The sequence below is a fragment of the Penaeus vannamei genome, chromosome 4, assembly GCF_042767895.1.
Source record: "Penaeus vannamei isolate JL-2024 chromosome 4, ASM4276789v1, whole genome shotgun sequence".
NCBI lineage: Eukaryota > Metazoa > Arthropoda > Malacostraca > Decapoda > Penaeidae > Penaeus > Penaeus vannamei.
Genome location: NC_091552.1, coordinates 48116011 through 48131029, shown reverse-complemented (window position 1 = coordinate 48131029; position 15019 = coordinate 48116011). Strand labels below are relative to the sequence as shown.

The 15019-nt window shown below is 43.9% G+C and overlaps 1 protein-coding gene across 1 annotated transcript in view; it reads right to left on the bottom strand.

Moving 5' to 3' along the window:
• The window catches only part of LOC113822083 (uncharacterized), a 66118-nt gene that overhangs the window by 29773 nt on the left and 21326 nt on the right, over positions 1 to 15019 (bottom strand). The window contains exons 2-4 of the mRNA XM_027374607.2: positions 2278 to 2407; positions 659 to 1890; positions 286 to 441 (exon numbers count right to left, since the gene is read on the bottom strand). Of these exons, the coding sequence (XP_027230408.2) occupies positions 286 to 441; positions 659 to 1890; positions 2278 to 2407 (1518 nt within the window). The remainder of the gene's footprint in view (positions 1 to 285; positions 442 to 658; positions 1891 to 2277; positions 2408 to 15019) is intronic.

Below are 15019 nucleotides of genomic sequence, written 5' to 3'. Positions count from 1 at the left end.
GAGTGTCTGAAGGTATTTCATAAAAAGGGAACTCTAAGATAGACGTGCACTAGAGCAGAATTCACTGATTTTGGTAAATATGGGGTTACTGCAATAAGCCTTTATGCCTTTAAAAAAGCTTGTATGGACTTTTTGCCTCTCATTTCATTCTTCCTGTTTTACACTAGCTTCTCAAAAATCTATTTCCCAATAAATCATTACAAGTGTCAAAAAATGTTTCCCTAGGAATTACATAAATATGGAAAAAAAGGAAAACATTAGCAAATAAACAATTGCACCCCTTACCTCATTGACATCAACCAGAGACAGGGGCTCTTGGTCTACCTCACTGAGTAGACAGGGCAGTGCCTGTGAGGGAGCCGACTGCACTAAGGTGGCGTGTATGACCCTTAGGGAATCCCTTGGAAGACTCGATTCATTGCCATAATCAACGTACCTAACCTAGAAAAAGGAAATTGACTTCAAACACTTTTATTAGAGTTAGTCAATATGTCTTACTGTCTGGTACTGGTTTCTCAACCTGGGAAGGGAGGAGGAGGATAAAAGTAAAATTATCAAAAATTAACCATATATTTTTGATTTGAGAAAACAATATTGCCAGAATTTATCATATCTAATGATAAGTCACAAGATGCTCCAAAAAATCAGTACTACATACATGAACCAAGTCTGCTGCATTGAGGACAGTAGCTCTGTACCAAAATCCGTCATCAGGAAAAAGTGCAAGACATGACTGATGCTTCTCTGGACACTCAAGTGGGCCAGCTACCTTTGCAGCCTCCTGAACACTTAGGTGGAGTTTGTCAAGCATTTCTCCATTTTCACACAACACCAGGTAAAGTACAGCTTGCTCTTCACTAATGTATGAAATGCTAACCAGGAAATTGTCTAGCAGTATCTCTTGCTTATAGCTGCAAGTCAGTAAATCTAGGACAGAATTTTTCCCATTGGAGAACAGGTTCACTGTTGTTGGTACATCCTTACCAATCTTCACCAGACTAGCCAAAAGATTCTGTTCTTTTACCAGTGCCTCAAACTTGTCAGAAATGTCCTTGTCTTCAGAAGGGGCCAGCCCATCCAGACAACACCTGTGCACTAGCAATGGAATCTTGGCCATCCCCTCTGGGAGCAACCACAGCTCCTTTTCACTTAACAATGCCTTACTTCCTTCATCAACATAATATACTGAACACATGTTATCTGGCAGTTTGTTTGTGATGAGGCCTCTGCTATGCCCCCCATGTATTTTGTTTGGGCAGACAACTGCATCTCCAGTATTAAAGCCACCTTTTGAGAGCTTTCCTGTCAGGACTAGAATTTTCAGCTTCTCCCGAAGTGAAGGTATTTGCTCTTTCTGTCGCTTAAACTGGAGGCAAAACTTCCATGGCCCCTTCTCCACTGTGGTTACATCTGCTGTTTCTTTTACACCCAATGGCATTTTCCACTGAGAATAGGTTACCCTTTGAGAGGAGGGGGCAGGGCTCTCAGCTTTGGTCTCCAGTTTTACATTACTATTCCCTGTCAGTGCACCTACACTGATAAGTGGTTTTGTGGACATCTTAGCAAGGCCAGCTACCAGCATACTGAAGACCAATGGGAGCTTCTGATGATCAAGAGGACAAATGTAGCTGGTTCCATCTGGGTGCCTCTCAAACACAGCCTCGACCGTCTTGTTGAGCAACATGCACTGCAACCATTTCTCAGCCTCAAGAAGTCTATCCTCAATTGGCATGACATCAGCAAGTACAAACTGCTGACAAGATGGAGGGTACTTGCTTGCAGACACATGTTTGGGACAATAGTACAGGTGGCTTAATCTCACCTGGATGTCCGGGCAACATTCATCTACTAGTAGGACCCTCAGGAAACCTTTAGGTACTTCACTGGTGTCTGTAAAGGTAGAAATGGGTAAACTAGTATCTCTGGCCTTTAAAATTATAGAGAGCAATTAAAACATCAATTTTTTTTTCAATATCTTAAGGATGATTGAAATATGTAGTAACAAGTTATGTATTTTCTGGACTTAAATGTATTTCAAAATCCAGACCAAAAAATTAGGGTCAGCACCTATACTTGTCATCACATATGCTTATTAACACAATAGTGCTGATGGAGAACAAGAAACAAGGGGGAAGCAACAGAAATAGAAAAGTTACATGATGATGAAGAGGATGGGGGGGGGGGGGATAGGGAAGAGAAAGAGACAAAAAGGCAAAAACACAAGAGGATCTAAGACTTGGAAGGTAGAGGAAGTGAAATCCAACATAATATAGTTACCTGTGATGACTGCCCTGCACAGTCTTGGCTTGCCATTATCATCGATCACAGTTACAGCTACAAGGTTTCGGCTGCATAACTCTGAAGCAGGGAGAGTGCTAAAGCTGCTTGCACCCAGTAAGCCACTGATCTGAAATTAAGGTGCATTCCATTAGAGTGAGTTTTCTCCTCTCATTCCCTCACACTCTAATAATAACAATAACAATAACAATAATAACAATAAAATTAAAGAAACTAAATAATATTTAAAACAGAATTAATCACATTAGCATTAAATTCAATAAAAATGACCATCTTACTATAGAAAATCTTGAACAAAATCTCAATGTTCCTTGACACTAGTCTAAAGACTGATTTTTTCTTCTTTCTTTTTGTTATTAAATAAAATCCTCATTTTCAAAATGATAGAATTGCCGTTCATGTTTGTCCTTAGGCATCATTTAATGGTACTGGCATATTATGTGTGAGGAAACTACCCTTCAATTATTAGACTCCATCTCTGACTAGTTTATGGTGTAACGGGGGAATAAGCACCATAGGGTGACATGGAATTTTCACCCATTCACACCAGACGGACCTTCTCGTAATTACTCTCAGCCCGGACATACATACAGTATTTATATTTATATACAGTCTTATATCGAGACCTCATCGGCTAGCATGTGTACCTTGTATTAAATATGTAATAAAAAAAATATGAAGAATGCACAGGGGTGACAGTGTATAAGTGTGATTAGCTCCTCCCAGCTGCATCCCTCTCGTTCCCCCTTCCATCCATTTCTACGATCTATACATTGATATTTGACATGAAAAACAGTTCATATATGTAAAATTAACCCATCCACGACAGGTGTCCCATGTGCGGGACAACCTGATTTTGGACCCGGCAACGGGTGTCACGCTGGTGTGTCGGTCGGTTTTTGGACCTCTCGCCGGGCGTCTCACTGGCGTGACGTAACCTATGGATCTCAGTAACGTGTTTTTTTCTCTACACAACTATGATTTATTGTTGCGAGGGGGAGTGAGTGTGTGTGTACCTCTGTGTGTGTGTGTGTGTGTGTGTGTGTGTGTGTGTGTGTGTGTGTGTGTGTGTGGGGGGGTGCGAGGGGGAGTGTGTGTGTGTACCTGTGGGGGGGTGGGGGGGGAGAGGGAGAGAGGGAGAGAGAGAGAGAGAGAGAGCCAAAAGTGTGTGTGTATGTGTGTGCGTATGCATTTTGTGATGTCATCATGATGTCATATCAGCCCTGCTCCGTCGCAGTAGCGGCTGTGACGTTATGAAACATGTGGCCTATGTTCCTTTGACCTGATTGGCGAATATTTGTTTCATGTTCCTGCCCATTTCTCGAAGCCCGCGGAATTTTTCCGAATAAATAGAGCTGCTTTCAGCTCATGCATAACTCAAGTATTCGCCATGTCACAATTAGGAAAGCAACGCTCTCCCTTTAACTACTCCTCTTCCGACCTCGATGACCCACGGCCCATGTCTGAATGGGTAAGTACTTTGTCTTTTTTTCCATTTGTATGCCTTCATGTTGGGACTCTGACTCTGGCCACTCATGTTGGGACTCTGGGCACTCATGTTGATACTCTAACTTTGAGGAGTTAGAATGTATTACTTGCACTTCTTTGCCACTCCAACAGGTACGCCGTCTCGCTTCTTTGATGAAGCAATGCCTCCTCAGCCTTCAGCCTCAGCGGTGAGTTTCATTATTGTCAAGTCTTTTTCCCATTTGTTTAAGGAGTTTTAGGATGTACTACTTGCATTTTTCATACACGGGTGCAGTCGCCACGTCTCGACCTTCGAGTTTTAGGAGAATGTATTACTTACTTGCTTTTCTTTTCATATCTCGCAGGGAGGCGTTCGCTCGCGTTCTCCGTCATCATCGTCATCGTCGGATGAACTGATGCCTCCTCAGCCTTCGACCTCGGCGGTGAGTTTCGTTATTGTCACGTCTTTTTCCCATTTGTATTTGTGCAGAAGAATCTTGACTTTGAGGAGTTTTAGGAGAATGTACTAGCATTTCTTTTCATACACAGGGGCGCGTTGTCCGCTCGCATCACCAGTCGTCGGCAGGACGCATGCTGTTGTTCTTCGATGACTCCGACGAGCTGGGTGATAAGGAGTTGCGTCCGACAGCAAGGGTAGAAAAGGATCCAGACTTCCATCTATCCAGCTCGGAGGACGATCTAGATTACGTGTCGGTCGTGGACACTACCCTTGATGCTGACGAGCCTTTGGCTCGTTACCTAGAGAGGATAGTGTACCGCAACGCTCCCGGGACACCTAACTTTCGTTGGCGGAAGGAGGACAACTTCCCCAGGAAGGTGGCCTTTTCCGGAGATCCCGGGTTCAAGGTCCCGTTGACTGTCGAGTCCACCCCGCTCGACATTTTTTCGTACCTCATGACCGACGACGTGATTGATCACATTGTTTCGGAGACCAACTTGAAAGTTTTTATTACTATTGTGTTCTTTCTATTTGTATTTATATTGAGGAAATCGGACATTGAGAGATCAGAATGTATTACTTACTTCTTTTTCTTTTCCACTCCCACAGGTACGCCGCACTCCCACGTCCCAGCAGGAGGTCAAGGCGTACTTTGGTCTCCGTTTGCTTATGGGGATGGTGAGACTCCCCTCTTTCCGTGATTACTGGTCGACCGATCCCGGTTTCCGTCAGACTTTAATGACTGAGGTTATGACGAGAGATCGGTTCGACCAGTTGACGACACACCTCCATTTCGCCCACTTGGAGGAAGGAGCTCCACTCCCGAAGGACAGGATGTGGAAGCTCCGACCAGTCGTGGACGCCCTCAACGACTCGTTCCGGACGATTTTTGTCTTGGGGCAGGACATCACTGTCAACAAATCGTTGTGGAAGTTCCATGGGCGGCTAGCTTTTAGGACGTACAACCCAACCAAGCGGGCGAGGTTCGGGTTGAAGGTCTATAAGCTCAGTACCAGTACCGGCCCGGCTGCAGGGTACACCTCTTGTTTCAAAGTGTACACCGGGCAGGACCGTGGTGACATGCCCTCATCCACGAAAGCAGTGTTTCATCTGATGGAGTATGACAGCTTCCTTGACAAAGGATACCAGTTGTTTGTGGACAACAGGTACACGTCGCCTACGCTCTTTCATTTGTTGCAATCCCGAAAGACCAACACGGTAGGCACAGCCCAGCTGAACAGGAAGTTCATGCCCAAGGACCTCTGTGTGAGGAGGAAGGGTGATGTCGATTACCACAGCAGCAGGACGGGGTTGTTGGCCTTGTTATGGAAGGACAACGCCGTCGTCACCCTGCTGTCAACGGTCCATACCGCTGCAATGGAGGGGAGGAAGCCGTTGGTAGTAAATGATTACAATGTCGGCATGAAGGGAGTCAAAATTGGTGATCAGATGGCGAGCTACTATCCAACGCCTTGTCGGTCCAAGGTCTGGTACAGGAAGATTTTCTTCAACCTCTTTGACATGGCCATCGTCAACGCCTGGGCACTCCATCGTGCCCTAGGCGGAAGAGGTTCGTTGAAGACCTTCAAGTCTGTCCTCTCCAGAGAACTTGTGGGGGAGTTCAGAAGAGGGGCAGACTCCAGCAGGAACCGCACTGCAGATAAGCGGTTCCTGAGACAGTGGCAACACTGGGTTTCCGAGCTCCCTGGTGGCAAGAGGAGAAGGTGTCGCTGGTGTTCCAGGCAAGGGAGGAGACGAAGCACCCATAGCTACTGTGAAGAATGCAATGTTGCATTATGTACCTATGGGTGCTTCAAGGCCTGGCATGTAGAGTGAAGGAAGCTCGGGAGCCGTAAGTTTCGTTATTGTCACTTGTCTTTGTGTTGAGGAATTCTGACTTTGAGAATGTATTACTTACTTGCATTTCTTTTCCTCTCCCACAGAGACACGGTTGCCGCTCGCAGTCGTCAAAGGGATACGGCAGTCGCCTTCATCGGCAGGAGTGCTTGATCGCCCTCCATCGCGCTCATCTATGTCTCAGCCCTCGACCTTGACGGTAAGTTTCTTTACTGTCACGTCTTCTTTACATTTGTATTCGTATTGAGGAATTCTGACTCGGAGAATGTATTACTTACTTGCATTTCTTTTCCTCTCCCACAGAGAGTGCTCAGAGTCAGAGTCCCAACATGAGTGCTCAGAGTCAGAGTCCCAACATGAGGGTTACTGCGAAAGCATCTGCCAAGGATGTTTTCTTTGATCAAGAACGAAAGTTAGAGGTTCGAAGGCGATCAGATACCGCCCTGGTTCTAAAACTTGCCTGTACATGCCTGTGTCGAGGCGTGGCTTACAGGTCAAATAAATAAAGTTGTTATATAAAAATATCTATGATTTTCCCTTACCATATCTTGGCAAGTGTTACTGAAAGAAATGTACATGGCATTATATCTACCTATCTATCAACTTCTTTCTCTCTATCTATTTTCGCGATCTCTCGCTTTCTCTCACTATCTATCTGTCCGGCTTTATCTATCTATCAATACTTATACCATAGTTTCTCTCACTATCTATTTACTTATCTATCAACTTCTGTCTATCTATTTTCGCGCGCGCGCTCTCTCTCTCTCTCGCGCGCACGCGCTTTCTCTTACTATCTATCTCTCCGTCTGTATCAACATATCAATTTCTGTCTCTATCTATTTTCGCGATCTATCACTGCTTCTCTCTCTCTCTCTCTCTCTCTCTCTCTCTCTCTCTCTCTCTCTCTCGCTTTCTCTTGCTCTCTCTCTCTCTCTCTCTCTCGCTCTCTTGTTCTCTCTCCCTCGCTTTCTCTCATTATCTACCTGTCCGGCTGTATCTACCTATCAATACTCATATCATAGTTTCTCTCACTATGTCTGGTTGTATCTACTTATCTATCAACTACTGTCTCTCTATTTTCCCAATCTCTCTTTCCCCCTTTCTCTCTCCCTCCATTTTAGTTTTATGAGCACTAATATATCGTGTTCTCTGATTTTTCTTTTCCATATCTTGGCAAATATGTTACTGAAAGAAACATATATAGCATTATCGTGTGACGAACGCGAAAACATTGTTTTCCTTTCTCGGAAGGGTAAACTTTGATAAACTCCCATGGACTGGCGCGAAATCGGTACTGTATTGATTGTAGTGTCGCTCTCTTTATGTATATGTGCTTTGAGGCCTGGATAAATTGTTTTATATTAAGTTGCTTTATAAAAAAAAAATCTGAATTTCACTTTCCATATCTTCGCAAATATGTTACTGAAAGAAACAAATATGGTATTATTAGAGACTGGACTCTAAACTAAAAAAAGTAAAGAAAGGAACAGGTGTTGAGACTCTATTTTAGCTTTCTGAGCATGCTAAAACATCGTTTTCGTTTCTCAGTAGGATAATTTTCAATAAACTCCCATGGCTATAAAAATGGCACGAGATCGGAGCTTGCGCTCTGATTTTCTCGCCCCAAGCGGGCGGCATACGAGTGGGTCCCCGGACATGCCGCAGGCCAATATTGATATAGGCCAGCACAGGGGATTATCGCACTCAAACTGCCCCGTCATCGATGGGTTAAGGTTTAATGCGATTCAAAAATGAATCAGAATTAATAAAATTTACGGTGATAGTGATCGAAAAAATGGAAAAATTAAGGGGACCATTTTCTTTTTCTTTTTTTCTTCATTTTTTCTTGCTGATTTTGCTGAAACACACACCCTTTAATTTAGGTCTCTTCCCATTGCCTGTGGTCGATTCTTTTTCGAAATCAGACGAACAGTTTTTGAATTATCAAAAAAATTAAAAAATGCGAGTCGCTATGTAGAAAATTCAACACCTGGGTAAATGGGTTCCAACTTCAGAAACGATAAGACATTCAACTGTACTTGATTTTTTGTTAGAACTATTCAATATCTACAACTTAATCATTAGGGATTTTTTTACTTCAACACCAATTTATTTTGGTGAATTTTTGAAGTAGCGGAAATCAAAAACAGTAAAAACTTTCTCACTTTCGATAGAAGCCCAGGCAAAAATTGCAAAATCCCTAATAATATAGTTGTAGATATATCATTTTTCTACAAAATGAGCCATATGTTAATTTTGGACATACGTTGTGCCCGGAATCCTTTTACCCACCCCTAAAGGTGGTGTTTCGAGATATCGGTGATTGATAATATTGGTATCAACAAATTAAGATTCAAGTATAATCTTTCTATCACATAACACTGTACCATCTACCTGCATGCCAAAGTATTGCAGAAGTTATTACCATGCAACAAAGTCTCATGAACCAATGTTTTTTGGGTAGGGTAGCACTGAATTCAAGGGTCTATAGGCCAACATCAACCATTCTTAAAAATTTCTCTAAAATCAAGAAAAAAAAAAAAAAAATCATCATACAATCATTCTGACACCATTTCTGAATAGATTAACCTTTCAACTATTATAAGTGGAAGCCAATTTGTAGATTTTTTCTTTTTTCTTTTGATGCAACTTACTTTTTGAGCACCACAAAAGGTACTACTAAAAATATGTCACTTTTACAAGTAGTACATGAAAGAAAGAAAGAAACCTTATGGGTTCATGTCATAGAACAATTATTCAGCTACAAAATGAGCAATCTTTCATTAAAATTGGACCAAAAATGCGTGGGCTAGACGTAAAATAATAGAGTACAGAAATATCACAAATTTTATACTCTGCACAATTTTTACATAAATCATATATGATATAGTTCTATATAGTATAATTAACTATTATTTACCTTTGATATTACTAAAATAGGGTTTTACTACATATAATACTGTGTAAAAAGAAAAAATGGTACAAGTCAGGCTATTGTGCAGGGTGGGGGCACTGTGTTACATGAAATCCCTATTGGCAACCAAGGTGTAGTGGGCTCATGAGGTTTATTTACTGTCTGGCGGGCAACCCGTACGGTTGTTCTGTTCTATGTCTAAATAAAACAAAAGACCCTGACATTCCATATATAGAAATGATCATTATATTTCACACCATTACACATTTTCCTTGTTATTTGTATACAGTATAAGAATAATGCCACAAAAAAGATCAAAATATGTAAAATATAAGAAAAATTTTGTGAGTATCAGGAATGCCTTCCGAGTTGGTTGAATGTACTGCCCCTCCTCAGGACCCCGCCTGCCAGGGTATCCCTCCTGCCTGGAGGAAGGGTACCCTTGTCAAGGGAATGATTCTGCAAGGTCGCACAGATCCTGGGTATAATGTATGCCTGTACAGTCGTACTCATACTCAGGATCTGCTGGATGTGGTGGATTGCAAAGCCTGTGGTGGTGACCTCACCATCACGCGTCATGGCGCAGGCTTTGCACAGTATGATAAATGGCAATGTCATACGTGTGATGATCTGATGGCCACAAAACACCCAGGGCCAGTGGATGTTATACTCCGAATTTGTCTTCGGTGTATACGTCCCTGGTCAATGGCGATGGATATAATGGCTACATTCGGTATTGTGGTGCCCTCCATGTACTGGCCCTTTCCAAGTTTGCATATTACCACCATGCGCATGTCTTGTTTGAAAGAATGGAGGCTCACTACGCAGAATCAATGCCCATCATATACCAGACAGTCACTTGGTATTATTGTAACAAACTTGGGGTGTTGCCTGTGGACAATATTATTCCCATTGAAGTATCCTACATCGGCATGTATGCCAAGCGTGAATTCGGGAGCCTTCATGCCATGGGTCATCATGTTGAGGTGTACACTGGTTATATTATCGATATACTGGTAATCGGTAAATACTCGGTGTACCCTCAAGAAACACGTGGTATGGAAGTGTGTCCTCATGGGAATTACATTGGTTCCTCAGGAGGGATGGAGGTCATGGGAATTATATTGGTTCCTCAGGAGGGATGGAGGTCATGGGAATTATATTGGTTCCTCAGGAGGGATGGAGGTCCAGATCGCGAAGATATTATGGGCCGATCTTGCAATCTGGGGTTCGAATACAAAGTCATGGTGGCTGATGGCGATGCTTCCACCTACAACACCATCAGACACATGTATGGTCGTCACTGTCATTAAGGAGATGTGTGCTAACCATGTTGGTAAGCGGATGAAAGCCCGCTTACTCAAACTGGCTAGCACATTTACGCAGAATACGACATTCATGTTCGGGAGAAGGGGACAAGTCAGGAAGACTTATCCCCTTAAAATACTGTTGACAGAATCGGTGATGAATAGGTTCAGCAACTACTATATCAGTGCGATACACTCCTGTATTGGCACTGGTGTAGTAGGAATGCAGTCTCGCATTCTTGCTGCATTTCACCATCATTCAGCTCATGTTTTTTCTCCCCACCACCATGACTTCTGCCCGACTGGAGAAGGCTCCTGGTGCAAGTACCAGAAAGTTCTGGCTCGTGGCGAGGACCCTTCCAGAGCTATCCAGGAGCCTGGGATTTTCTCCACCTTTCCCCTCCATGCTCGAAAGGAGGTGGAAAAAATCTACTCTGATCTTTCAGACGTCACTTTACTGGAGAAGTGCCAGAAGGGCCACACCCAGAACATCAACGAGTCTTTGCACTTCAAATTGTGGTCCAAGGTTGTTAAGCACAACTAGCACGGACACAAGAGGATCGTTTTCCTGGCTCATGTTACAACCTTGGATCTCAATTTTGGTAGCGAGGAGGGCTCGTTGCTCCGTTCTTTGGGTGTGGGCACCTCTGACGAATGCCTTCGGGTACTTCGCTTCCAGGAACTCACACCCTTTTATTTAGGCCCCTTCCCATTGCCTGTGGTCAATTTTTTTCGAAAATCGCCCGAACAGTTTTTGAATTATTGTCAAAAAAACGAAAAATGCGAAATTCGCCATTTTGAAAATGCAGCACCTGGGTCAAAGGATTCCGACTTCAGAAACGGCAAGACATTCAATTTAATTTGAGTTTTGCACAGAACTACCTTATATCTACAACTTGATCGAGAGCGTTTTTTCGATTTCGACTCCAATTTTTTTTGGTGAATTTTTGAAGTAGCGGACTTAAAAAAAAAAAAAAAAAAAAAAAAAAAAAAAATTTCCTTACATTTCTCCCTGTTACAAGAAGCACAGGCAAAAATTGCAAAAACGCTCTCGATCAAGTTGCAGATATTTCATTTATCTACAAAATGAGCCATAATATGTTAATTTTGGACATATGTTGTGCCCGGAATCCTTTGACCCACCCATAAAGGTGGTGAACTGAGATATCGGGAATTGAAAGTTTTTTACATTTACAAAATATTAGTATTAACAAAATCCGCTATAAACATAATTTTTTTATAACATAATCCTGTATCATCTACCTGCATTCTAAAGTATTGCGGAAGTTGCTATCACGTAACAAAGTCTCGTGAACCGTTTGTTATGGTAGGGTGGCAATGAATTTCGGGCTCTATAGGCCTACATCAACCATTTTTTTAAATTTCTCTAAAATCCCAAAACAAATCTTACAATCATTCTGATACCATGTATGGATAGAACAGCCTTTCTATAATAAATGGAAGCCATTTTATAGAAGTCGGCCTTTTTTTTTTGTGTGTGAATATTTTCTGTAGACGACTTTTCGAGCACCACAAAAGGTACTACTATAAATATGTCACTTTTTCCAAAAGCACTGGAAAAAATTGCTAAACCTCTTGGTTTCATAGTATAGAAAAACTAATCAGCTACAAAATGAGACATATGTTAAAATCGGACTGAAAATGCGTGTGCTAGACGTAAAAGAGTGAAGTACAAAAATATCGCGATTTTAATATTCCACGTAATTTGTACAATAAGGTTGCCAGATCTATATGAAATAGTTCTATAAGATAAAATTCATATTTACCTTTATTATAATAGGATTATACTACATATAATACTGTGTAAAAAGATACATTGGGCAAGTCAGACTATTGTGCTAGGAGGGGGGGGGGGGATAGCAGCGTATTACTGAAATCGCGTTGGCAATGAGGTGTAGTGGGTACGCGACAAACAAGTAAGGTTTATTTGCTGTCTGGCGGGGGACCCGTACAGACGTTCTCTCTCTGTGGTAAGATTGTGGTAAGATTTATTTATATATAATTACGTGTAGATTGTATACTTGAGTATATAAAGAAAACTCGAAAGAAAATACAAAACAAATAAACATGCCGTTAGGGAAAAGGAAATATGCTATAAAAAAGGAAGAACGTTGAATCCCTTCAGAGAGCTACAAGAGCTAGACTTGAGGGGTTCGCTCCCCGCCGCACCCCTCCCCCTGGCCCTGCCCCCTCTCCGGGCCTCGCCCGCCACCCTGCCTCTCCCCCGGGCCTCACCTGCCACCCTGCCCCCTCTCCGGGCCTCGCCCGCCACCCTGCCTCTTCTCCGGGCCTCGCCCGCCACCCTGCCTCTCCTCCGGGCCTCACCCGCCACCCTGCCTCTCCCCCGGGCCTCGGCCGCTTCCCTGCCCCTTCCCCGGGCCGCGCCCAATACCACACGGTTTCGGCGAGCCCTGTACGCCACGGTACCCCCCCTCCAGGTCTCGCCCGACATGGTACCCCCGATCCGGGTCCCAGCCACCACGGTCTCGCCCGCGATACTTCCCCGAGTCCCGCCCGCCTCGGTACCACCTTCCTGGGTCGCAGCCGCCATTTTTCGTCCTCGGGTCTCGCCCGCCAAAGCGATACCCAGGACCCGCGTCCTGCCCGTCACGTTACGCCTGCTCCTGGTCTCGCCCGCCACCCTTCCTCTGCCCCATGCCCCGCACCACAGCATTCTCCTCGTCCCTCGACGTCTCGGAATGAGGATCCCTCAGCCCGGCCTCCCATTCCGTACAGAGTATTGATGGGAGGGAATTCTGATTCGTCGGAGGATGATGCTGTGAGGGAGAGCGGGAGTTCGGAAGACTCCTTTGTTCTTTGCTTGTCTTCTGATGAGGGTGAGGGCGATGAAGTGACCTCTGCCTCCACCTCAGAAATCCCTGTGGCCCCCATATTACCACATAACCCCCGTCCAGGTCCCAAGATCGAGATGCGCCATTCCCTTGTCAAGGGAATGAGTCCGCACGGTCGCACAGATCCTGGGTATAATGTATGCCTCTACAGTCGTACACATACTCAGGATCTGCTGGACGTGGTGGCTTGCAAAGCCTGTGGTGGTGATTTCACCATCACCCGGGCACGGCCGAGGCTTTGCACAGTATGACAGCTGGCACTGTAATACATGTGGTGATTTGACGGCCACAAAACACCCCAAGGCCAGTGGATGTTATACTCCGAATTTGTGTTCGGTGTATACATCACTGGTAAATGATGATGGGTATAATGGTTTCATTCGGTATTGTGGTGCCCTCCATGTACCGGCCCTTTCCAAGCATGGGTATTACCACCATGCTCATGTCTTGTTTGATAGGATGGAGGGCCACTATGCCGAATTGATGCCCATTATACACCAAACCGTCACGCGATATTATCATGAAGAACTTGGGGTGTTGCCTGTGGACAATATAATTCCCATTGAAGTATCCTACGACGGCACGTATGCCAAGCGTGGGTTCAGGAGCCTACATGCCATGGGTTATCTTGTTGAGGTGTACACCAGATATATCATCGATATGTTGATAATCGGTAAATGCTCGGTGTGCCCTCGAGAAGCACGTGGTATACAAGTGTGTCCTCATGGGAATTATATTGGTTCCTCAGGAGGGATGGAGGTCCAGATCGCGAAGATATTATGGGGCCAATCTCACAATCTGGGGTTCAAATATAAAATGGTGGCTGATAGCGATGCTTCCACCTACAACGCCACGTACAGTCGTAGCTCTGTCGTTAAGGAGATGTGTGCTAACCATGTTGGTAAGCGGATGAAAACCCGCTTACTCAAACTGGCTAGCACATTTACGCAGAATACGATGTTCATGTTGGGGAGAAGAAGGGGACAAGTCAGGAAGACTTATCCCCTTAAAAAACTGTTGACAGAATCGGTGGTGAATAGGTTCAGCAACTACTATATCAGTGCGATACACTCCTGTATTGGCACTGGTGTAGTAGGAATACAGTCTCGCATTCTTGCTGCATTTCACCATCATTCAGCTCACGTTTTTTCTCCCCACCACCATGACTTCTGCCCAACTGGAGAAGGCTCCTGGTGCAAGTACCAGAAAGCTCTGGCTCGTGGCGAGGACCCTTCCAGAGCTATCCAGGAGCCTGGGATTTTCTCCACCTTTCCCCTTGATGCTCGAAAAGAGGTGGAGAAAATCTACTCTGATCTTTCAGACGTCACTTTACTGGAGAAGTGCCAGAAGGGCCACACCCAGAACGTCGAGTCTTTGCACTCCAAATTGTGGTCCAAGGTTGCTAAACACAAGTATCATGGACACGAGAGGATCGTTTTCCTGGCTCATGTTACAACCTTGGATCACAATTTTGGTAGCGAGGAGGGCTCGTTGCTCCGTTCTCTGGGTGTGGGCACCTCTGACGAATGCCTTCGGGTACTTCGCTTCCAGGATTCTGAAAGTTTCAGAGTAGCCTCCCGTAATCCCAGATCGCGGCAGCAATCAGAAGAGGCAGAGGATGCTGGCCCCGAATATGCTGCAGGTGAATTTGAGTGAATGAAGCGTGTTTGTATGAGTGAAAGTGAATGACTGTATGAATGATGAATTTTTAATGTATATATATATATGTATATAATATGACCCCCAAAGAATTATTTTATTTTATAATTATAATCGACCAAAAAGAAGAAAATTTTATTTTATAATTATAATGAATTTAAAAAAGAAAATTTTTATTTTATGA